This window comes from Nyctibius grandis, chromosome 3 (assembly GCF_013368605.1).
Source record: "Nyctibius grandis isolate bNycGra1 chromosome 3, bNycGra1.pri, whole genome shotgun sequence".
In the NCBI taxonomy this organism is placed as follows: Eukaryota; Metazoa; Chordata; class Aves; order Nyctibiiformes; family Nyctibiidae; genus Nyctibius; species Nyctibius grandis.
This window is the reverse complement of record NC_090660.1, coordinates 107,772,265-107,796,150: the sequence shown is the minus strand read 5'-3', so window position 1 is coordinate 107,796,150 and position 23,886 is coordinate 107,772,265. Positions and strand designations below refer to the sequence as shown.

At 34.6% G+C, this 23,886-nt stretch overlaps 1 protein-coding gene across 7 annotated transcripts in view; it reads right to left on the bottom strand.

The window, feature by feature from the left end:
- Positions 1-224: 224 nt before the first annotated feature.
- KHDRBS3 (KH RNA binding domain containing, signal transduction associated 3) overlaps positions 225-23,886 on the bottom strand; it is a 109,647-nt gene continuing 85,985 nt past the window's right edge. For 6 of the 7 annotated variants that reach the window (XM_068396379.1, XM_068396380.1, XM_068396382.1 and 3 more), the window contains 3 exons: positions 23,029-23,111; positions 8,166-8,224; positions 4,235-4,842 (listed from right to left, as the gene is read on the bottom strand). In XM_068396379.1, the coding sequence (XP_068252480.1) occupies positions 4,751-4,842; positions 8,166-8,224; positions 23,029-23,111 (234 nt within the window). In that variant the 3' untranslated portion in view covers positions 4,235-4,750. Of the gene's footprint in view, positions 898-3,274; positions 3,332-4,234; positions 4,843-8,165; positions 8,225-23,028; positions 23,112-23,886 lie in introns of those variants that run through there. The other variant, XR_011047821.1, reaches the window with a different exon arrangement.

Genomic DNA, 23,886 nt, shown 5'->3' with positions numbered 1-23,886 from the left:
GCTTATTTTCAAAATAAACAGGACAGACCCAAATTATGCTTTTCTTGGAATGAATTTGAAATTCAGTGAAGAAAAAAGCATCTGATGGAAAAAAAAACAGGAATGGGACAGTCATACTTTGCAAGCAGTATTTAGGAAAAACACAAGAAATTAAATTATCAGAATTTTATTTCTGTTACAAATTATCACAATCACAATATAAAACAGAAAGCACTGAGGAAACATGATTGTTAGATACAAGATTTATCAAGGTTTAAAAGCCTCATCCAAGTCTCTACTACTAGAAAACCTATGACTATATCTTAGAGAAAACATTTCTATGCATCAAACACCAAGTGAAAGAGAATAAGCAGCATAGTATAATTGACAGGGAGTAAAACACCTTCATGTTATACAAGTTTCTGAAGGAAATGGAAGCTGCAGTATAATTTCTACCCAAGAGTCTTGTTCTGAGTAGACATGTTTACAATTAGCTATTAAGAAAAGCTTCAGCATAAAACACCAATCTTCATTTTAACTTATCCATGTTGTTCATACATTAGACTATTTCCAAAAGCATTGAAGTTCTAGTCATAAGACTTCACACACTCTCTTACACTTGCTGCGTAAGGCTAAAAAGAGTCACTAAAGGAACATGAGGTTGCATTATTGCTTTGTAACAGGAACTTAGATGAAAATTCTTTATTGAGCTCCAGATAAAACATTGTTGCATCACTAAACAATTAGGAGTTTAAATATACAATTATTTTAAAAAGTGTATACTGTTATACACTTTAAGGCTTTAATACAAGAAATACTGAACAGGATTTTCATACTCCGTAGCCCGTCTCATTGCTGTCTAGGCACACGGATAAGTACAATGCTCTAAGCAGTCCGTAATTACCATGGCAGAAGTTCCTGAAAGAGAGCAAAATATAATTTATTTGCATACATCCTGAGACTAGCGACTATGAATTCTCTGAAGACTATCGGATTATAAGCAGTGGCATCAGGCAATTATGCATATAATAATGTATGTAGAGTTATGGAAACCACTGCAGAAACTGCTATCATTGAAGTTTAGTGCAAGTGTGATAAAAAGGTTCAATACATGCAAATTATTGATATGATAAATTGTAATAATTAACATTACTTGTTTGACCAGTAGCATACAGCAATTGGCCAGTGTCAGAGTACAAAACCCTACTAGAATGGATAGACAATTCTAGGTTAGTTTGTCACAATAAAAGAAAGGCTGCCTTCTACATTGATATATTTTTAAATATAGAGATCTTTTTAGATTATATTTCCCTCCGTTCAAAATCTAATGGACTTAATTTCAGAGATTACTCCAAAGGAAAAACAAGACAACACAGAAATGCAATAGCAGAACATAATGCTAGTGCATGTTATTTCAGGAACTGCAAGAGAAGTTTTGTACTGCAAATATGTAGTTTCTAAGAATATCTAGTATCAGCTGTTTGAACTGATTTAGTTTATTGTACACATGAAAATTGATACAATCTTTTTTTAAGAGGCATGAAAACATTTTCTTACGAGAAATAAGATGTATCAATGTGGAGCATTAGAAGAAGGAAGACTTAATGGATTTAAAATTCATACCACTATTATGCTCAATATATGCCGACTTTCTTAGATGTATCAAATTTAGATCTTGAAACTCATTAAAAGAACGAATAAAATTGGACTCAAAGGGTTAACTTTTCCATCAAGATGGGCCACAGCTACTTAATGGGAGCACCATATGGCCATAGACTACTCCATCTTGTCAGATGCACATCCAGCACATGACCAAAACAACTTCTGACCACAGGATGGGTGTGTTCTTAGTCAGGAGGGGAATTTTCTTTTAATCTACGCATGTGACCAGTCATATGACACCCTGTCACACAATGGTGCACCTAAACAACCTCTGCATGATTTGACAGGGACACACTTTTTTGCCCCCCAAAGGGAACCTGGAACAATTTAAGGGTTTATAGGACTTTAGGGCAGAGAAGTGGTACAAATGTATGCCAATACATTCATCCTCCATATAGGAGGCACTAAGGAAATATGGCATTAAAAAAAAAGTTGGATAAATATCACAGAAGGTTGAATTCACTTCTGATTCACTTATTTGTCTACTAGCCATCCTTGCTACTAGGTATTTTAGTTTCAACCCATCAAATTTCATCGTATATGGTTAATATAAAACTTCATATTTGCAAATGAAAACTTGGTATGACTTATGTAACTCATCATATTATGTGATTTAAGATGTGAACAGCAATAGAGATTCGGCCAATTCTATTATAAATATTTTTAAAAGTTATTTATATAATCAGTTTTGCCAGAGCAGTTTTAGCAGCTGGTATCAAATCTTTGCCCTTTGAGCCCCCAAGGGCAGAAATCTCCAAGCTCTCCTAAGCTTAAAAAGGTCCTTTGCTTTAAATCTTTAAAATACTCTCAAAATTGTTCTAAAACCATTTTGAATGTACAAAAAGTTCCTTTAGCCTGTAACAGCAGCCTCTTAAATTTACTGTGGTACCAAGAGGCAGTGCAATGTATGCAATATTTCAAAGTATAGAGCTCTATTTATCTAAGTAATGTCAAGTAAAGGCACTGAGATCATGAGGTGAGCAGGAAGAATTATCATTCCAAGAAGAAAAAAAAGAAAAAATCTGTTCTATTTAAAATATACACAACCTGAGCTAAATACAGTTAAATTATTTCTCACTTTATACATTGAATTCATGAGAAACAGTAGAGCTAGCTGTTCTTCAGCTAATGTTTCTCCATGGACTTATTCTCCTTCATTTGTGCCAAAAATCAGTCTGCTCCTTGTGCAGAAATGCTTGACTTAGAAAATCATTCTACAAAATGCTTTCTTCAGCTTTGGAAAACCATTTTAGACATGTTTGCTGACCAGATGAGAGTTTTAAATTCCCATTTGAACACTACTAGCATAAAATTACATTCATTTTCTTTCACCTTCCTCTGTACAATGAAATACTTAATTGGTTGAAGTGTTGTCAAAGCTATGTATACCTTTCAATGAACAAGCAGCCAGAGGACAGTGTCCACACACTGGGACAGTTTAATTGTCCTGTTAATGATAGTTTAAAACTATGGCTTTTCTGACCAGAACTGAACATAGCCAATGATTTTGCTGGCCTCCAGCTCAGTACCTGTAATCACTATGTAAATTAAAGCCTTATGTAGAAAGAATGAGGGACCTGATAAAAACTCCATTATTCATCTAATAATTTTACAGATGAGTAAAAATACCTACCAAAGCATCGGAAGATTAAGGTTTTTGTTCTCTTGGCTGTCCAAGGAGGTGGGTTTCCTGCCAAGAGAAAAAAAAAAAAAAGATATTTGTACTAAATTTCAAAGACTTCCAAATAAAAACTAAAGAAAACAATGTAAATCAAACTATAATTAATAGAAACTTAATGATTAACAAAAAGCTTTAGATAACATTTGTAATGTTTAAGTTACTAGAATTTATGGAAAAATAATATATTACAAACTATTGGTTATGAGGTTTTACAGTTGTTTAATAGGGAATAGTTTGGCCAAATTTAACTAGCTAAGCTAAGGCTTTTTAGATTACTAATACAAATTAAACGTTTTAAAATGAGAATTTAGGTGTTCTCAAAATCTTTCCTACATTCTAACAGGAAACTAAGTTGCAGCCTCCCTGTTTTTATTGGTTATATTAAGATAAATTGAGATTAAAATCTTATTTGATTTATTTACCTTTGCAAATGAAGACCGTTTTAAGGGTTACACATCCTCTGCCTCTGACGAAAGCGACCTCAATTAGTCAAGTCAGAAAGTCTTTAAAAGCTTTGTGTTTATTGCTTCCAGCACGGAGTGAGGTGGTCATTAACGTACCAAAATTCTCATAAAAATTCCAAAGTTGCACTAGTGAAAAAATGCTCAACAAGATGAAAACTAGTCACACCGTTTTCAGAAAATTCATTAGCTATTTTAAACCATTTTTAACAAAAATATTTTGATTTAATGTGGCACTCAAGCAGATCCATACCATTCGGATACTTTAAACCGCATTTATATCTACTGTGAGTATATATACACACATTTAGGTTTATACCATTTTTTTAAAGAAGTTGCGCAATGTTTAATATGAGCCTTTTATGCTGATCACTTAAACATTTCTCCCTGTTTACTACTATTTATGAAGTTTTATTATAAGATAGCATAAAATTAATGTCACACACACTGATTTTCTTTCAAAAGTTTATTTAGTATCAAGCAAGGGTAAAACTTTGCTTAACACTACAGAACATTTCAAGACTTGAGTTACAAAATACCACGTTATTTGCATTTGTAATTTGCTTCCCTTTTTACGCACGTTTGCAAAGAGAAAATCTAGCAAATGGCTGAAAATAAGAACTAAAAACTAAATTGTTGAAAACCTTTAAAATAAAAGGTTACGTTTATGTTAAAAGAACGTACTAACATATTTAGTAAATCTATTTTTTGTTTAACACTAGTTAATCAAAGGTTATTTTTTTGATCACCTATTTTTTCAAATACAGTTTGGAAATAACAAAGTTCCTTGTTTTACATATCTTTCTGTCCAGGTTGTTCTTTCAACAAAGTATTTTAAGTTCAGTCCATCCATTCAGATTTTTAAGCGCTTTGATTTAATAAAAAGGGATTGTTCATAGAAAAAATTACTTTGAACAGTATACAGGACTGGTGGAGATTGGATATTTCACAACATCAGACAGTACAATCAGTATCTGGCATATGGCTGGTCTCTGTAGACTCCTTTTGTTGTCCTTGCAGAAGGTGCCTTGTGTCGTGAGTTGGTCCATTCTTCTTGCCCTACAAGAAGGGAAAACAGAGTTAGTCCCCTTCCAATGTTCTCAAACGCTGTAATTATTTTTCCTTATTTAACTGTGAATTAGATAATGACATTTTATCTACTGAAACCAAGTTGTACAAAGTGAAGTCTAACATTTGAACCAAAAAATCTGGGTACAACACATCTATATGAGCTATCCCACAATGCTTTTTCTGCACGTAACACCGGGAAGTGTTGACAGGCTAGTGGCAAAAATATTTAGGGCTCTGGCATTCAGCTGCTTATGGACCTGCTTATTGCAAATACACAGAAGTGTCAGCTATAGTAGCTGACCTACAAATAATTATGGTAGGATGAAATGAATGTAGGATATGAATTATGTATAAGCAAATAAGCTACCCTCAGAAACAAGTTTCTTTGCATCAGTACCAATTTAGAATTAATTCAAATATGCAATCCAATAGTGAAAAGCCTCAAGGATCACTACAAACACCTGTGGCTTCTAATAATCTAGGGGCAATATTCAACTTCACTGTAAACATACACTTCCTCTAAAATGCAAGAAATAGGAAGGCAAATTATAAAAAAAAAATTAAAAAGGCAAAGGAAATTGCTTGTTTTAAGTTTGACAACACAATAAGTTTGTGAAATCCCTGTGCTGTATTTAATGCTTTGTAATCCTACCACATTGTAGTGGTAATAAATATTAACAAAAAGCAGCAAAGGATTGTCTTAAATGAGAGTCAGACCTACTGTGCCAGGCATCTACAACAATAAGGAAAACACAGGACCAAATGCAGAGTATAATGAAACAGTACTTAGGTACACTTTAATCAAGTAAACACAAATCAGAGTACTATATCACCCCTGACAGAGGAAAAAAAAATAAACCAAAAAGAAAACACACCTGAAAACAGTGTATGTGCTTCCATATCTACTTTTGGAGAATTGCCCTACCCCTAAGCAGGCAGGTGTCCAAGTGAACCCAATGCAATCCAGAAACTAAGGGTGGAATCCAAATATATGATGACCCAAAATGTAGGCACCACTTTGTCTTTCTAGTCCATTAAAAAGATTAAAAATCTAAGTCAACAGTCACAGAACCCCTGTACTTTGAACAGTAAGGTAACTTACTCGGACAGTAGATATCTGAAATTAGGTGACAAGAATCCCATAAGTCAAGGGTCTAATTTCACAATCTCTTCATAGAAGTCTCACCCTAGCTACTTTATTTTTAAAAATTTAGTGGTTGCCTGCAGAGCCTACGTTATATATCATACCTAGGTGGTCAGAACATTTGCCTAGGAGGTAAAAGGAATGAGTTCAAATTTGGTGTAAGGCTGAAAGAATTAAACTTGTACCTCATGATAATAGAGTAACATACATGAGAAGCAACCTCTTGTGCGTCTTCATCACACAGAAAGCAAGGCTTGTATTAAGTAAGGAAAAGAACTTCAGCCTAACAGTAAAGGCAGCTGGCTGAGGGGTAAGAATTAAAAATATCCTAGCTTTTAAGCACCTCTGCAAGGAACTGTTTAAATGTAAAAAGCAGTCTTGGTTACAGTTTAAGGTGAACACTTGCTCATTTTCAAGCAGTTAGTCAAATCAGTAGGGTAAATAATCACCTTATTTTTTCTCAGTTTTCATTTTGGTGCCATTCAGGGCTCTGAATCCTAAAAATACTGATATTCTTCCTACATCCCCTGGGTTGGCACCTGAGCTTCTCAGAGGAGGAAAAGTTCAGGTACTTCCTGGGAATCAGTGTTTCCTGCTGGCCAGCACTAGGCAACTGTCTGCTCACTATGCAGCCTTACGAATTTCAGTTCAAGGCATCTAATGTTCTTTACATACTGTAAGGATGATTATTAGTATCTAACTCTGCATTTAAGGATGTACTTGAGGGTCAACTAGTTCGGAAATAAAGTGTTCAGCTATTTATTTGTACGTTCAAAAACTTCAGTGGCTGTAATCCTTAATCATTCTTCGCAGTATTTATAGTCTTCCTCTCAACTTGAGTAAATACATCACTTAATATTCTGAGTGGCTATGCTTTGATAAATAGAAAACCAATTTTAAATGCAAAAGCAATGAAAAATCCATATTTTCAACCTTAAATACTGCAATCCCCCCCATCAGTCAACTCTATCTACATCAAGCATTTTCATAAATTTTTTTTCCTCCATCAATTTTGCATTCATGAAATAGTCTTACAAATATCAGGCTTATAATGGCAAACAGTTTATTTTAATGCTGAAATAAACATTTAAGCTAGATATCTATCAACACCAACTGAAAGTGCTGGGGGGCAGAGGAATTTCAAGTGACCTCTTCTTTTTATGAACTGACTTTTCCCTTAAGCAAAATAATTATTTAAAGCAGATGACATTGAGCAAACTTCTGTATTAGGTGCATTTATCACAACACCTTAGTTGAGGTCATTTTAGTTTTCAGCAGGAAGCACTTCCAAATGGAGTTCAAGAAATAAGTAAAGCTCTAAAAATCACTGAAGCATCCACTACCCAGAATCATAACTTTTACACTAGTTACTGACAATCTTCAAATGTTTGAGATTTGAGCGATCTAGATTATATTTCTCTGATCTCTAGCCAGAGATTTAACATTTATCCCTTAAGCAAAGGTGCCTTTTAACATGCTTTATGCTTTTAATCTAACAGATTTCTTTAATTAAACCTGTCACTACCACACTTCTAGCTTAAAATGAATGTGATCTTTACCACTGCCATATGCTTTTTGCTTCATTACGCATTGTTTTGTCTCCATATGAGTAACCCACTGCCCTCACGTCTATTACCTACCTAAAGTACTTTCATAACCTTTACATAATGACTCCCTGCTTGATTTCACAAGACTGATGCATGAAAATGAACTAATACAAAAAGACCGTACAAGTCTAAAATGCACTCAATTAGGCCCTAATTCAGCTGAGAACTTCATCATATTCTTACTTTGTACCAAGTTTCAACGCCAGTTGTGCCACACTAGAAACATTTGCTTTCAGCTGCAAACAGCTCCTGAAAAAGGTCTCTTTTTTTCCTTAAATCTCATTGAATGTAACATGAAAAGGGTACCTGCAGCATAATTAAGATTTTATTTTTTTTATTTCTTTGATTTCAGTTTCACATGACTATGTTAGCTAACAGATCACAGAAACCTCCTTCATTATTTTCCTCAACAACCACATGAGGAGCTCTGTGACAGCACAGGAATCCCTGAACAGCTGTTGTCCAGTGCAGAACTGAAGCTTGCCTTATGGAAATTCTTCTTTGAATATATTTTTTCAAGAGTCTGCTACTGTAGTCATTCAGCTCATAAAGCTACTCACCATAAGAGTCGTATGTTTCTTCACTCAGTCCGTGACCATAGTCATAGTAATCTGCTCCACTGTATGGGAGGAAGGAAGTAGGAAGAACAACAAGAAAGCAGTTACATTTTAAACAGCAATGCTTATCATCACACATTCTACCTTTGAAAAGAAAGCTTGAAGGATATAGACATACCCTAAGGTAAGAAAAGTAAGCATCCATGTGACAATGACAACTCAAGTCCTGTTTGTTTATTAATTAGAAAAGAAACCATATTTACTTTTATTTAGGAATTTTTTTGTCACTGAGACCCCGATCCACAGTGTAAATGTGGATGTGGGAATTTTAAATTTAAAATTATATTTATAGTTGGGAAGGTTGAAGGTCTTACAAGTGAAAGAAGAGTAGGAGGTGTAGGTACTGAACCAATTCATTTGTCATATAAACATAAGCTTATTTTCATTACCTATTGTTGCCTAGTATTTTGCCTTTGCATCTTTGAATTCACTAATAAAAATGCAATAAAGGACAAGCAACTTTCTGATCAGACGGTTATATAGCTGCTACACGTGTACAAGTTCCAGTGTCCTCAAAACAAGACAAATGTGCCCATATGTAAATGCCATCATTTTAATAGGCAGACAAGAAATGACAATAGGAACTAAGTTAAAAGTAGAAATCTGAAGTCGTTAGGATTCAAAAGCGTGTATGAATACCATAGCCATGGCCTAAAACACTCTTCCATTTCATAATGGCATTTCTATTTGTATTAAGACCACTGAACAGAAACTGAAGAACAAGCATTATTACATACTACTTTTCCATTATGCTTTCATATTTCATGTAAGTATAGCTATGTAGAGTCTTTTACATAGTTGACAGAACAAAAGTCTATTAAACATGTTTGGAGGACATCAAAGGCAAGTCTCCTAATTGTTTCTTTCCTTTTCTTTCTAACCACAGCCAGACCCAGGGCTGACGACATTTGGAAAACATTAAAAACTGATGCTACCAAGTCATTACCTTCTGAGTAAGAAGGAAATCACTAATCTATGATCCCTAGCAAGTAATTACTAATATTGACAAAACATTTCTAACATTAGATTGATTGCTAACAAAATAAAAACCAGAGAGAAAAAGCAATTTATAGCCTAACATGAATTAGCAGGTAAAGAATTTATATAAAACAAATAACAATCACATCTAAATTCACAAGAGACAAAGATAATTTGTTGTATTTGGGTGGGGTTTTTTGTGTTTTAGGTTTTGGTTGGTTTTTTTGTTTGTTTTTGTTTTTTAAACTAAGAAGTTTTAAATCTCACAAAATAATCCAGGCCAGAAATAATGCAGTTCTGGTGTGTGCAAATGCATATCTAAAATTGAGGATGAGTATTTGTTATTGCTAGTATAAGGCTTCCTAAACAAAAACTTAACCAGAATGCACTATGAAGACCCACAAAAAAGTATCTGTATACACCCTAAATGTTATCTGCTTAATGGTTTGTCAGGCCATGTGATGAGGACCTCAGAATAACAAGGGCAAAGTCTGAAGCATAAGAAATAATTTAATTTTGCCCTGCAGCAGCCAGTGATAAAAGTCTTTATTCTGACAACCAACTTAAAACTGACATTCACTATCCTTCCACACAGTACTTGATTATTTATTTTAAAGCTGTCATCAAGTTTAGAAGCCTATAGCAGCTGAGCCCCATCCCCATATCTGTCAAACCTGTCAGAATGACTTTTGCAGGGTTTCATTTCATAGATCTAAAATATGTATTAAACAAAAAATGACTCATTTTACAGCACGTAAAGCTGCAAAACAAATAATCATCAGAAAGAAAAAAAATCTTTTACTTATACTGAAAGTATATCATGACCCATCTTTATTAACAGACAAACCCTTCAAAATAAGTAATCTGTCCAAAAAGTACAAGTTATAATGGGAAGTTGCCTAGTGCAATTCAATACTCTCTACTGACTGCTTTCATTTGTGCTCTATGAACAATGCCAATGCTCTCTCAATTCAACTGTACGTTAAACAAATGCAAAACTTCAGATAAGACAACTTAAAGACTATGACACAAAGAAAACTGTACACACAGATAGCTGTAAGGAATTCTGGGTAAAAAAGAAAACATTAAAAAGTTTATTTTTTGTCTCACTTGTAAGAGAGTCTGACTACCCCATGGAGCTCACAACCAATACCAAAGATAACTGAGGGGTTTTTTTAGAGGAATTACAGAAAAATCTAGTACCGTATATGAAATTACAGCTTACAGAAAGCAATCACCTGCTAAAAGGAAACCTAGTCAAAGGAACATGCAATACCAAACTTCTAAATTGTACATTTGAACTCAGTAACTGACACAGTTGAGGTCGATTCTGTTGTGAGGAATTAAGTAGCTATATTAAATAATTCTTCCTCTAGACAGAAGGTATGATGTCAGTTTTTGTTTTAAAAGCATCCTTGACATTCATACTTTTAAAAATATGTTCTCTGTCATCTTAGCATTCTCACTGAAGACTGTTCAAACTCTGTATTTCCCTTTAATGGATTTATTCTTTAAGGGAAGCCTTTTTCTTCCTATTCCTTTCATTTTGTCTCACAGAAAGGAGAACAAAACCACAAAACAGGTTCATCGTCTTCTTTACCTCATGTGCCTCCCTTTTTTTCAGAACAAGGAAAAGATGTGCCATGCTTTTAACCCAGCAAGACTAAACCTGAAGTCTGCTTTGAGTTCCTGTGTTTTCAGATGTGAAATGTCTTCTTGAGGCCATTTTCTTCAATTTTCTTAATTCTTCCTTACTTCTCCAGGTGTCTACTTTGTAGATGGATAATTGCATTACATGGTATAGTCAGCTGAATTTTCAAGCATCTTCCTAACCATCAAGTAAACAATACAAGTGCAATCAACACTGGAGTATCAGCTGTGACTCAGATCTTTTGCACATATATGACCCTTGCTTATATCTCCTCATACTCAACTTCTTTTGTATTCCCATTCCAGCACAATGTCTTTGGGCTGACATGGGAGAAGATAGAGATGACAAAGAAAAAATGCTTTGATTTTCCAAATAAACATAAAAACTTGGAACCATCTAATGGTATGGAAGGATTAGCAAACAACAATAAACTTAAGTAGTTTATCATTATTATTTTTTATTATTTGTTATTATTTATTTTAGAAGTTTATTATGCCTCTTCTAATTGCTGAGTGCTGGGCATTAATCCTACAATGCTTAGAGGAAGTGTGAAGTGAGGCTTAAGTAGTTTAAATAAAGACAGGGTGAAGTGTGTTTTCTCTGTTCAAGAAACAGCCCGAGAGAGAGAAGAGCAACCTCAGATTTTAGCACTGCATCACTGATGATGTAGAACCACTAGAACCACTGTGCTGTGAGAAGTCTCTTAAAATACTTTAATTTAGAGGTATTCAACATAAGCCTTCAAAGGTCTTAGGGAATATGACCTGAATTTCTCAGGCTTTTCTGCTAAGCTGATTGTTTCTGAAAATGTCATGATGAACTATAATAGAAGAACAAATCTTTATGAAAAAAAAACAAATAGCAGTAACTGCTCTTGACATGATAGTTAAATCTTAAGGAACTCTTACCTTTTATACTACACATCAACTATTAGCTTATTCTGTCTAGAGATGGATATTCTCTTGGAACAGATATCAACAGAAGAGTAGCATTTCAACCTAACACTCATCAAAATATCAGAATAGGTCATTAGGCTATTTTTGGGACAATCCTAGAACAGGCATGTCAACCACACAGTGCAAGTGTTCTACAGTATTTCCAAAAAATGCACAGTAGTTGTCAAAATACATTGTGATTAATGAATGCGATTGCCACAGCCCTTTAGATTTGATACCAGCATCTTTTAAAATCAGCATTATATCATTTCTGTGTTTGAAACAGAAGTAGCATGGCAGGGAGCCTGATTGCTAAGGGGAGAGTAAAAGGTCTCTGACTGAAAGCTTCTAGTTTAATGGAAAAGCCCAGACTTAAGCACTGACAAGCCTGGCTACTGGGTTTAAGCACTGAGTGAACTGAAACTTCTTGTCTTCAGTGATGAACAGCCGCCTTTGCAATCAGTTCAGCTTCTTTTAATGCTTACTAGGGAAAAATGGGGAAAAAAAAAAGTCTGCTTTTTCTTTTGCACATTGGTATCACAAGTAACTTTGGGATTGATCCCTTTAGACAGAAGCCAGGGTAGTTTCAGAAAGACACAAAAAACCCTCCCAAACCCAAAGTTTTCCTTTTTTTTTTTTTGCTAAGAGTAGCTCTGCAAGCATCACCTTTGTCCTTCTACACAGAGATCGCACAGAACAGCAGCAAAGTTGAAAGAACAAACAAGGATCTCTCTAGCAAGAGGTTTTATATGATAGATCATAACTGATCACATCTGAACAGAACTTTTCCAAAGGGTTAAGCCTCTTTCTATCATTCCTACCAAATCTTCACGTTCAACTCCTTCTGATATCAAAAAGCATCTGTCAACAGTAAACAGGAAGAAGAGTGTCCCAAATGTTATTGTCAAGACAACAATCACTGGAGTGAAATTTCTCATAACTCCATTGTCTTGAACATTGAGTTGAGTATCTGTTCTTAATGCTTCTGTGGGTCACTAGAGCACCATATTCTGTAACCCAACTAACAGCAGGATAGCATAAAACCAGGATAACAAGAGGGGATCCACATCTTTTCTTGCATCTTGCAGATAGATTTTTATGTAATGCCCAGTTCTGCCACTTCTTAGCAGAAGTTTCTTTGGCACATACTCTCATTCCTGCATCTCAGTTTATGTCTGTAAAACAGATAATGATCTCAGAAAGCAACTGAGACCTATATGTGAAAGCTTTATAAAATACAGAAAAATGATGCAATCTTCCTTAAATTATATCCCATTGTACTCTCATATGGATAATACAAATAGCAAATCTATTACCTATAATCCTAAAAGATGACCCGAGTGCCCCCTCAAGGATTCCCTTAGCTATCACTATTTGGAAATTACTTTTTATGGCAGAAGTTGTAATAAATTTCACTTCTGAATAGTGAAATGCTCTCAGAGGTATCTACATTCTGGTGCTACCTACCAGGCACAGAACTATACAGATATCCCTAAAGTCAACAGTTTTATGATCTGAAATGTCCAGTTACTGCTGTTTATGAACTCAGTCAGTATGCCACCCCCCGCCCCCGCCACCCCGCCTGCTCTCTCCACACTCACGTCCCATCTCTCAAAATGGGAAAGGTAACTGGCAAGTAGCAGAGGTGACTGAAGCACACAGTACAAATAAAGCAGCTTCTCAGGAACAGCAGCACAGAGCTATAGCTCTACCTTGAAACTATGAATAGAATACACAAACAACCCATTCCTAAACATGAAAAATGTTAAGTAAAATGTCAAAAATTCACTGCATCAAACAAGAAAGAACCAGCAGAAAAATGAAAAACTCAGGCCGCCTAAATATCAGCATTTTAGTTTGGTCTGTGAATTAGAATCAAGCCCCAGCCATTCCCACAACACATTTGTCTGGTTCACAAAGCAGTTTGGAGGAAGTAAACTAGACTGCTATGAGAGGAAACTAAACTGGAAGTCTTAAACTATCCAAGTGTGTACCAAATGTGTTCTGATTGCTAAATGGAGAACAGAGATGTGAACCAACATGAACATTAGCAGAGGATGTGTTTTCCTCCCTTTCCCTCCAAATAGACAAGACTACTCAGGACAGTGGAAGCAGCAAAGAATAATGAAGATCTGACAGGTATCAGTCAAAATCTTTAGACTATCCATTGCAATACTGGAAAGAGCTGTGGGTATTATTCCATTTAATTCTTGGTTATCCCTCTTGAGTCCTGCATAAGATGTTTTTAGAGATCCGAGATGATATTACTTGTCACAGATTGGAGTACAAGACAACACTGCCTCTAATACATCATCATCCACAAAAACTGCACAGACAGTATATCACCATTCTGTCATTAGAAATACTACTCAGTAAGATATACATCATACCTTCTTGTTTCTCTAATTTACTGAAGAAACAGTACAACTTTCATCAGTTTCCTATAAATTTCATATCCTTACTCATCAGTTGACACTGAAGAGCATTTGAGAGAAAAAAAATATCATTCTGTCCCAGTTTTATATGATTATAATTCAAAAATAATAAAAGTGCCATCAAGGAATGTATTTGGTTAAAGAGATAATATTTAACTGTTTTCAAGGCTGCATAATCATAAGCAAGGCCAGGCTGGATAGGGGTTTGAGCAACCAGGTCTAGTGGAAAGGTGTCCCTGCCAATGGCAGGGTGGTTGGAACTAGATGATCTTTAAGTTCCCTTCCAACCCAAACCATTCTATAATTCTATGATCTGATAGATCTTAAAAGCAATGTATTACTATGTTTGAGATCTTTCCAGTGCTTCTCTAATGCCCCTTACACAGGCAGGGTTCAAGCCTTGTCTCTCCCAGTATAATAAGGCAGACCTCTTCCTCTTGTGTTAAAGATAATTCAATTCACTTAACTGCTAAGACTTGTTTGCTGAGTTGACTTTATCAACATGTATGTTCCAAGCACATCGCACCTGACAATTACACCATGATAAACATCAGATTCTGATGGTTACTAAACTGTATTTTTCATCATCTGCCAACTGAATGATGCCAAAATTGTGCTTAAAAGTACAATTTACAGCTCCCAGTATTTCTTCTAAAATAAAATACAAGGAGGAGAAACAAATAAGACCATTTTTAAGTTTTCCTGCAACCCTCTACCTTTTCTAAAGTTACCCAATTAAATAGATATTTTCTCACCAATGGAAAGAAGCAAGACTTTTCTTCCCTTGAAAGTAACAAATACTACAGGATAGTCTAAGAGAAAAATCTGCAATTTTCAGTTGCTGCTAGCAAGCAGACATAGTATGCTGACTGTGAATCAACAAAACAGTATCAAGTCTTCATCTACAAAAATGTGTTCTGTGACAAAAATATGTTCCAAATTGATGAAGCCTGATTTCTCATGCCTCTCTCATTCAACTAAGAGACTGGCTTCCAAGAAAGTGTGAGTTTTCAGTGAAGTTCCTTCTCCACCCCACCCTGGGGAAAAATAAATCTTCCCTATATATATTTTTCATTGTCTACAGCAAGCGTGAATTTATGCGTGATGATGTCCTTTCTCTAGTCATAGAAAGACTATGCAGCCTCTCTTCCTTATTGTGGTATCTCTTAATGAAACCAGTAGAAAGTTTATTATGCAAGACATTTGAAAAGTTATTTCTACATGAATAAAAACTTTAATTTGTAAGATTTGGAAGCCTGCTTATCCGAGTTCTATCTCCAAAGACAATATATCTAGCAGCACTGCTGCAGCATCCTGCTGAGGCCTAGCAACAGGATACTCTCCTTCCTCTCTGTTACTTTATCACCCAAGCTTAAAGTACCTTTTTTTTTGAAAACATACTGTAATTAAATTGAAGCCCTCATATAATTAAGATATTTTTAAGCTATGACTAATTCCACAATTTACCGTTAATAACTACAACATAGCATTTCATATTTCCAAAATATTCACCATTAATGAGTTTTTCTTTCCATTAAGGACTTCTTAAAAGATCTCATTTGACCTATCCGTTACTCATGTTTTCACCTGTGTAATCAGTCAAAGAAAATATCCTAAATCCTACCAAATACTCATGCTCTTATAATTATATTGTGGTAATTCAAGCACCTAGTTTATGATGCTGTATAATCACCTAAGTAAAATTAAACCAATCATGCAAAATGAATAATCTAATTTTATGAAATAATTCCTTTCTTGTATTCCTCAAATATTTAAAATTTCATGTTACTACTTTTTGTACTATTAAAACACCTCTAAGTTTTCTCCAACAGGTGTCTAAATTTATTTTTAAATGCATTTTTCACTTGTTTTCTAAACATTGAGGTGTAGTCATAGTTAAGTTTAACAGCAAAGTCATGAAGAAAACCAAAATTATTTTTTGCATCTAAAAAGCACTTTACTAAATATAATTAGTACAAATTAGAAGTAATCCTAACATTTCTTAAATAGTGAAGTAATCTACTAACGTCAACATGATGATTCTAAGAACCTTTTCCAATTTTATTAGTGCAGCATGTGATATACTTGCGTTAAGATTAATTTTTTCCTTTAAAGATAAGTTTTTTCCATCATTACACTTGATTTGCCTTATTATTATTCCAGTTTACTGATGTTTCAGGCCAGATTTCTGTAAACTAATTTAAAAAAATTCAAGCATATATGCTAGACTCTCACAAATAAAACTATCTATGCTATTGAGGCACTTCTGAATATTTTATCTTGTCACATTTTAACAGGTAACAAAAAAGGAAAACTATATTTAAAGCTGAAGAACTAGAGCTGAAAAACTGCAGAATCTCTTCCAATAATAGGAATGTAAGAATTAAGCAGGAAACCACATGGCAGGGATTTTCAGTTAAAAGATACATTAGCTTGTTTATGCTAATGCTTTTGAGGCTTTTTTGGCACAGAATTATAAGCTCCAATAAGCTCCTACATACCAGGTGTTCATAAGCAACAATTGCAAAATACTGGCCATTTGCACTATCCCCAAAAATCAAACTGCTGTGGATTGATTTAATTTACAAGTCAGAGCATGAAATACAAACAGCTACTAGCATTAAAATCCAGAGAATTACATCTTGAAAAGCTACAGTAACAGACACTGTTTTGCATATAATGCATATTTATACACCCTGGAAATGCATGATTGCTGACAAACTTAACAATGTAAATTTAAAACACTGAGCATCACAAACAAAATGTTAGCAATTAACTTTCAAATACCAATAGCAATACCTCCATAAGCCAAATTTCAAATCCATACACATAGCTCCTTACGAAAATCCTCCTCATATAAACAGTAAAGTTGTCATCTTTTGTATGACAATTAAGCAGTTTCAGAATACACCTGAAAATTTGAGTTCCTAGTGGAAAATGGGGAGGGTCTTGCCAAGAACTGCCTACTAGGAATCAGCTTCTCTCACAACGAAGATGCCTCTGGAGTGGCACAAATTCAGGGATTTAGAGATTTGAAGTATTTCAGCAAACCAATTTAGTTGTATTATTTAGGCACCAGCTGAACAATAGCCACTGCTGGATTTCAAGGTGGTTCTCTTTAGTCCTCTTTTCAACCTGATATCCAGTTACTTAGTTCTTAAGTAACTACCACAAGCTACAAAACACAAACTTCCTCAGACCACAGGGTCTTTGTGCATAGTCTTCCCTACTTTAAAGAAATTTTATGTCTTCAATCAGTCACTGTTGAAAAGAACAGTAAAGAAGGCCTCACCACGTGGCATTCATAACACTGGGGTTTTATCATGCTTAGGAATTACCACATGGGCAGTTATCTTTTTATGCTTTTAGATAAATGATTTAAAATAAATTTGCAGCATGTACTTCTTACTTCCCAACACATTAACCAATAAACACAGAGTGAACTAGAGGCACTCAATAAACATAGGTATATTAAAGAGAATTTGCCAATTCCCTCAACTCAGACTAGCCTGACCAGATGGCTCTAAGGCTTACAGGCAACTTGCAGTTATTTGAACGTATCACATTTTGGCATGATTTGAAATGGTAGCAAGTATTGTTAGATATGTAAGAAAAGCAACTGAGAAACACTATAGCATTAACAGGCAAATGTGGAAAACAGAAAACATTGCAGAAAACTGTAGAAAAAGCCAGCAATTACCCCAAGTCCTAATCTTTCCCCTTTTATATCAGGATTTAGATTAAATTCTGCAATGGAGTTAAGGTGAGATCACCCTGACTGAATCATAGAATCCTTTTCATTGAAAAAGACCTTTAAGATCATCAAGTCCAACCATTAACCTGAAGATCTAAAACAGTTTTAAAATTATAAGTTACAATTAAACACAAAATGACATTACTACACTAATGACTTACTCTTGCCCCTAAACAGACACAGGCATATAATTATACAAGCATTTTTTTTTTCTAGGAAAACAAGTATCCAGTTTTAAATGCTAGCAGACAAGCCTAAAGAAGTTATTCAAAACTTCTGAGTGCCATAACGCAGACAGATAGGGTTCTCCACAATTTTTTTGTACTACAGTAACTGTGTTAGCCATTCTCTCTTGATAGTAAACTTAAAAGCACACAGTAAACCTTTAATGCTGTTGGAGGGGTAACAAACCCAGCCCCCTTCCTCAGCAACCTTGTCACATAATCTGAATTTTAGTAACAAACCTCATTCCCTGGCATGTTAACTCTCCGCAGCATCTGTCACTGCTATGAATGGTTGATCATAAGTACCTCTGTAGCCATCTCAATACTATTAAGCAGATGGCAGCGCTAAATCCGAATGATGTAGTACATCTCCCTGGTGGACTTTGTTTCCATACACTACCATTATTCTACAATTCCTCAGTCATAAATCTTATGTATTCTAGAGAACGTTAAACAGTGAACTGACAGTGCCAATTGATTTATTAGCATCCATTTCCCTTTCCCTATTATTGTCTTCACAAACACTTGTGCAGATCATGTATGGAGCCACTAAGGGATGAAAGTACTTTTGCTCAATTTGAAACATATTTCAGAGATTTAAAGTAAATAGGATTTTTCTTCATGCTGAAAATATTTAAACTGATCTACAAATTTAAATGAAGACCCAACTAAACGCTCTTGCTTCCTCCACAATATTCTTCTCTGAATTTTCATAATTAAATTGGTCTAGCATTAACATCAGGCCATTAAAACACCCACTACTTTTTGCAATAAATCCAAGTAAAGGATTACAGTTCTAGACAGAACTGGGGAAGTCCTTTAAGAGCCAGTTAGGCTGTAAGTATGCATGTGCTCTGGTGAGGGGAGCTGATAAACCTACATGCATACGACATAAGAAAATATCAGCACCAGCAGTCACAGGACCATGGTGTTTCACACTTGTTAACTCACATTCTACCATAAGAACCCCAAAAGGTTTTTAACATACAACTGGACATGTTAAATACATACATACATATATAGAAGTTGTTTTATAAAGGAATTACTGACTGCATAATATGAAATCTGCCCTGAGTGACAGTAACATTCAGCCTAGTCTTGCTGCTCTCCTTAGCTAGGCATTGAGTATCCACCATAAATGATCATAGCTTTAGTAGAGCGTAATGAATGCTGTCAAAGGTAAAACTGTCTTGGCTGCTTCAAGTGTTTGCTAGCCTTTGTTTTTCAGAAACTGAGAAATATTTTGTTAAATTAATTTTAGATTGTTTTGGTTTTTTATAACAGTACTGAACAGCCCAGCTGATTAACCATCCCAGTTTATACTGGTAAAAATATCATCTAACAATCCTCTGCAAAAAACTGTATGCATAATTTAGCCACATCTCTTCCAAAAATCAGTTAAGCTCAGTACAGCTTCGAGGGATATTTTTAAGTCTTTTTAACCATAAAAAATAATTCTGTTAAAAGACATCCTGAAGCACTATTTGAGGCTTTGTTGCATGAACAAACAACTGTGCATAAGAAAATATTTTAAAGGAAAACATTTTTTTTTTATAGGATTACAGGGCATTAAGATAGATGAGAACTTAGAGAAAACTGATGTTTCTTTTCCTATTAGTGCTGTGACAGGTCTTAACTAAAGCTTCAGGTTGCTAAGAACAAGCAAGGACACAGTCTCACACAATGTCAAATAAAATGCTATTAAACTTTTAAACACACATGATCTGGTAGCAGCAAGCAGTTACGTTATAGAAAGGAAGAACTGTTTGCAGAGGCATTCAAAGTCTTAACTACCTTAATGCACACAGAAATGCACACTATGCTGTTCTTCACATCTGAACACATCATCCATCCTAGTCTATCTCGGATTTCGCCATTTCTGGGAAATACACTAAAAATGTTAAAATTAAAAACAATAAAGGAGAGCCATGCTGTGTTGTACTGAATAGTCAAATTTGGAGAATGTACTCCTGTGCACAGACATCAAATATGTACTGTCATGCAACATCATCTTATACATCTACAAAATTTCTAGAGACTTTTCCAATTCTGTTGCAAGTTTCCATCATTAACAGAGGAATCATTAAAATAAACAAAAATTTGAATAAGAAAATGAGTATTTCAGCTGTCTCCACTGTATCACACCTACGTTGTACACACAATGCACACTTGTGAACATCAACCAAGTGTCATGATGTGCAGGAAAAGGGTTCATATACTGAAAAAATACTGCAAATAATTTAATGAGCAAACCTGTCTTTTTAGTTTACTAGCTTTTTCTCAAATTTCCTGTGTAATATACAATATCATTAATATCACAATCTTCTAAAGAAATTAATATCAAAACACATATTAGAAATACTATTACTTTTTAAGATTATTACTTTCAACTTACAAAAGGAAAGGAGAAAAGTTACTTACACATGCTAGACACTAAATGATGCATTTTAAACACGCAAATGCCCTCTATGCACAAATGCATTTTCTTTCCATGATTTATGAGGGCAAAACATTAAGAATGATATACAGCTAAACTATGAAAACAATATAATTTTCCCTAATTTCCTTGATAGTAAAGACACCGTAATGCACCTAAATATGATAAGTATCTCTTAGTGGTTACAAAATGACATTTTGTAATATGGGCTACTATTTGATATTCAGATTAAAGACAGGAATGCTGTTCTAGGTAGCTCAGATGGCTGTTCATAGTTATTACCTTTTGCCTGCCAATACCATCCTAAAAATCTTTTTGCCAAGCCAGAAAATATGCGAGAAAATGAGTGTCAATACCCCATGAGATATGTACAAGTGAATCACTTCTTGTTTTCTTTTACCATGCAGCACTTAATAAAATCAGGGGGAAAAAGTGAAGTAAACATTCAGAAGTTAATGAATTCAACAAAATCTAACAGTATCTGTATTGTGAAACTACAGGTAAAATACAAAGTAGAGCAATCATTTTAAGTATCTCCTTCCAGCCTAGACTAAGCATGTATACATATTATATCCAAGAACATTATACATACTCTTATTAGTCCTTTACAAGAGCAACTTCATTTCTTGGGAGATTTGCTTTTTGCTAATTTTAGTTCAAAGAAAAAAATCTTAGTGAAAACCTTCTTAACATGAAAAAACACAATATCAAATCCAAGTGATGTTTAGTTTTGGCTCAGGCAAATGACTTTGTAATGTAGTCCTAATGTTTGTGCGCAATAAGCCCATTTACCAACACTAGAAGCAGTAAAACAGAACAGAATTACCAACATAAAAGTTGAGGACTTTTGGTAATTTTCTTTTTGGAAAAAAATCCATTACCAGCAGCTGTTCTCTAAATGTAACATTCTACAGAGCCTCATATTTTGGAGGTCCTACACTGCTGGTTTCTTGAGTCACATTATTTTTATCAGTTTTCAGTACCTTACAAGACTCTGTAGGAGCAAAGTATCCGACACCAAGATATTTTCATTCTGTCAGTTCTCAACAGTAATGACACTTGAACTTTCCACTAAGCTTTTTCCCCATTGACTAAGTTGTTGGGCACAGGAAAACTCATTTATACAACAAAATTTGAGTGTCTCAACACTACGGCAAAGCAGATGTCAGGTGTAAACAGCTTTATTCTCAACTTTGCTGCAAACAGTTCTGTACTATTTCAGATAAGGCTACATTGTAAAAGTCAAATACTTAGCAGAAGGTAATATAGTCCAAGCAGTATCTATTTATCAACATCACAATATCCACCAGTATCTCCCTTTCCTACTGTCATCATCTTCCCAGTGGGCAAGGTTTGAAGCTCTAATCACCTCAAATAACCAAAGCAGTAATGCAGAACTAGAGCATTTTATTTTACCATTTTCTCAACATTCTTGTGTCAACTATTTGAAGCTTATTGCCATAAAACTTTCAAGAAATTCTCAGTGACATTACAAAATCTACTACTGATCAAACTATGAATGTTTGGTCTAAGAGAGAAAAAGTGAGGATAAATTACAACTCAGTAAAAGGTGCACAGAAGTTCCCTTTCCAGACGTGCACATTAGAAGTACCTAATAGTGGGAACGATCTGCCAAGCTGCTAAATAATGTGTCATGTGATATTTGCCATGAAGTTCAAACTACCACCTAATACAAGTAGTTTGTACTTCATAGCATTTTTCCTATGGTTGGGACACATTAGTATTCCTTGTAATTCATTAAGTTTCCAAACAGCAACTCCTTTGAACAAAGCAAAATTTAAAGAAAATAAATCAGAAGTACTTAAAAATACTGTTGGGAATGAAGTGGGGGAAGGAACACAAATGGCAAGAGATTCAAATTTGTCACAAAGAGAATTCCACAAAGGAGTAAAAACAACCAAAGGGTGTATTGTTTGGGTTTGTTTTTTTTTTTTTTTACAGCCAAATAAAGGTAAAATACTGAAAGAAAACCATGGTTAAGTAGTAAGAAAATGTAATCAGCTCTGAGTTTCAGATGAGTTAATTCCTTATATAAAGGTTTTTTTTCTCCTCTCTGCTCCCAGGCCACCCGTCCCTCATGAAGTGAATCTGAATTAAATTTTCCTGAACTTTTGAAAACTTTGATTTATGATTTGGCATCACTAAAACTCTTTGTTTCAAGTTCCCATTTTGGTTTCTTTTCAACCACTCAGTAACTTGACTTTTACACTTCTGTGACACTAGAGACAAATAACACTGAGGGTTATTTCTAATAAGCCTCTTATAACATTTTGCTCTTTAAGATGAAATTGAGAAAAATCTCTAAGTAAAAGTAACTTTCCAACTGTAGAATATTTCAAATGTAGTTATTACAGCAGATATAGAGACTTACCTTTGTGCTTGAGTGCTATAGCTGTTATCATAGGAATCATAGCTTTGTTCATCATAAGCAGTTCCATAACCATCATCATACTCCTGAAATGATATAAAAGAAATGTAATATTAACTGTAAGCACACTCCAGAAACAAAGTAGTAACCTAGTTCTAAATATGAAAGACAATACTCTCCTGAAATCCATATATGACATACGTACACCATGAAATGGCAAAATCTTAATGATAGTAATAGAGACTACTTCCATTTAGGAGGCCACACACATCTAAGACTATAATTACTTCAAAGGTATTTTGAACCATTGGCAATGTGCTTCGAAAAGATGTTTTTTAGTTAACACTAGCTTGTGCAGAGACAGTACAAATGCTTCATGTCTCCATGTACTTGAATTTGAGATGAGTGAGATACTGATCTTCAAGGAAGCTCTGCGAAGCACCTCAGGAATCAAAACATCTGAATAAATATTGTGCAACTGACTTAGGTAGCTGACTTATTTCTGGACAATAAATTCAATATTCTATGTAGATTACAGATGATAAGAGAGAGATAAGACTAGTAAGAATGATGGGTTTACTTCTTTGAACGTCCTTTGTATACTCTTCAACTTGTGAGAGTTCAGCATTCATTAAAGAAACCAAAAATAAGGATTTCTTACTCCTCGCACATTATCCGCACTATTTAAGTATACACTGTAGTAACACTTTTCTCAAAATAGCACTGGATTTAAATACCAAGTCGAACAAACCACTAACTCCAGCTACAAGCCATACAGAAGTTTAAGATAAAAAGAAGTGACAATGACACTGTTTTCCCAGAGAAGGATGAACTACAGAAATCCCGAGAACTGTCACCATT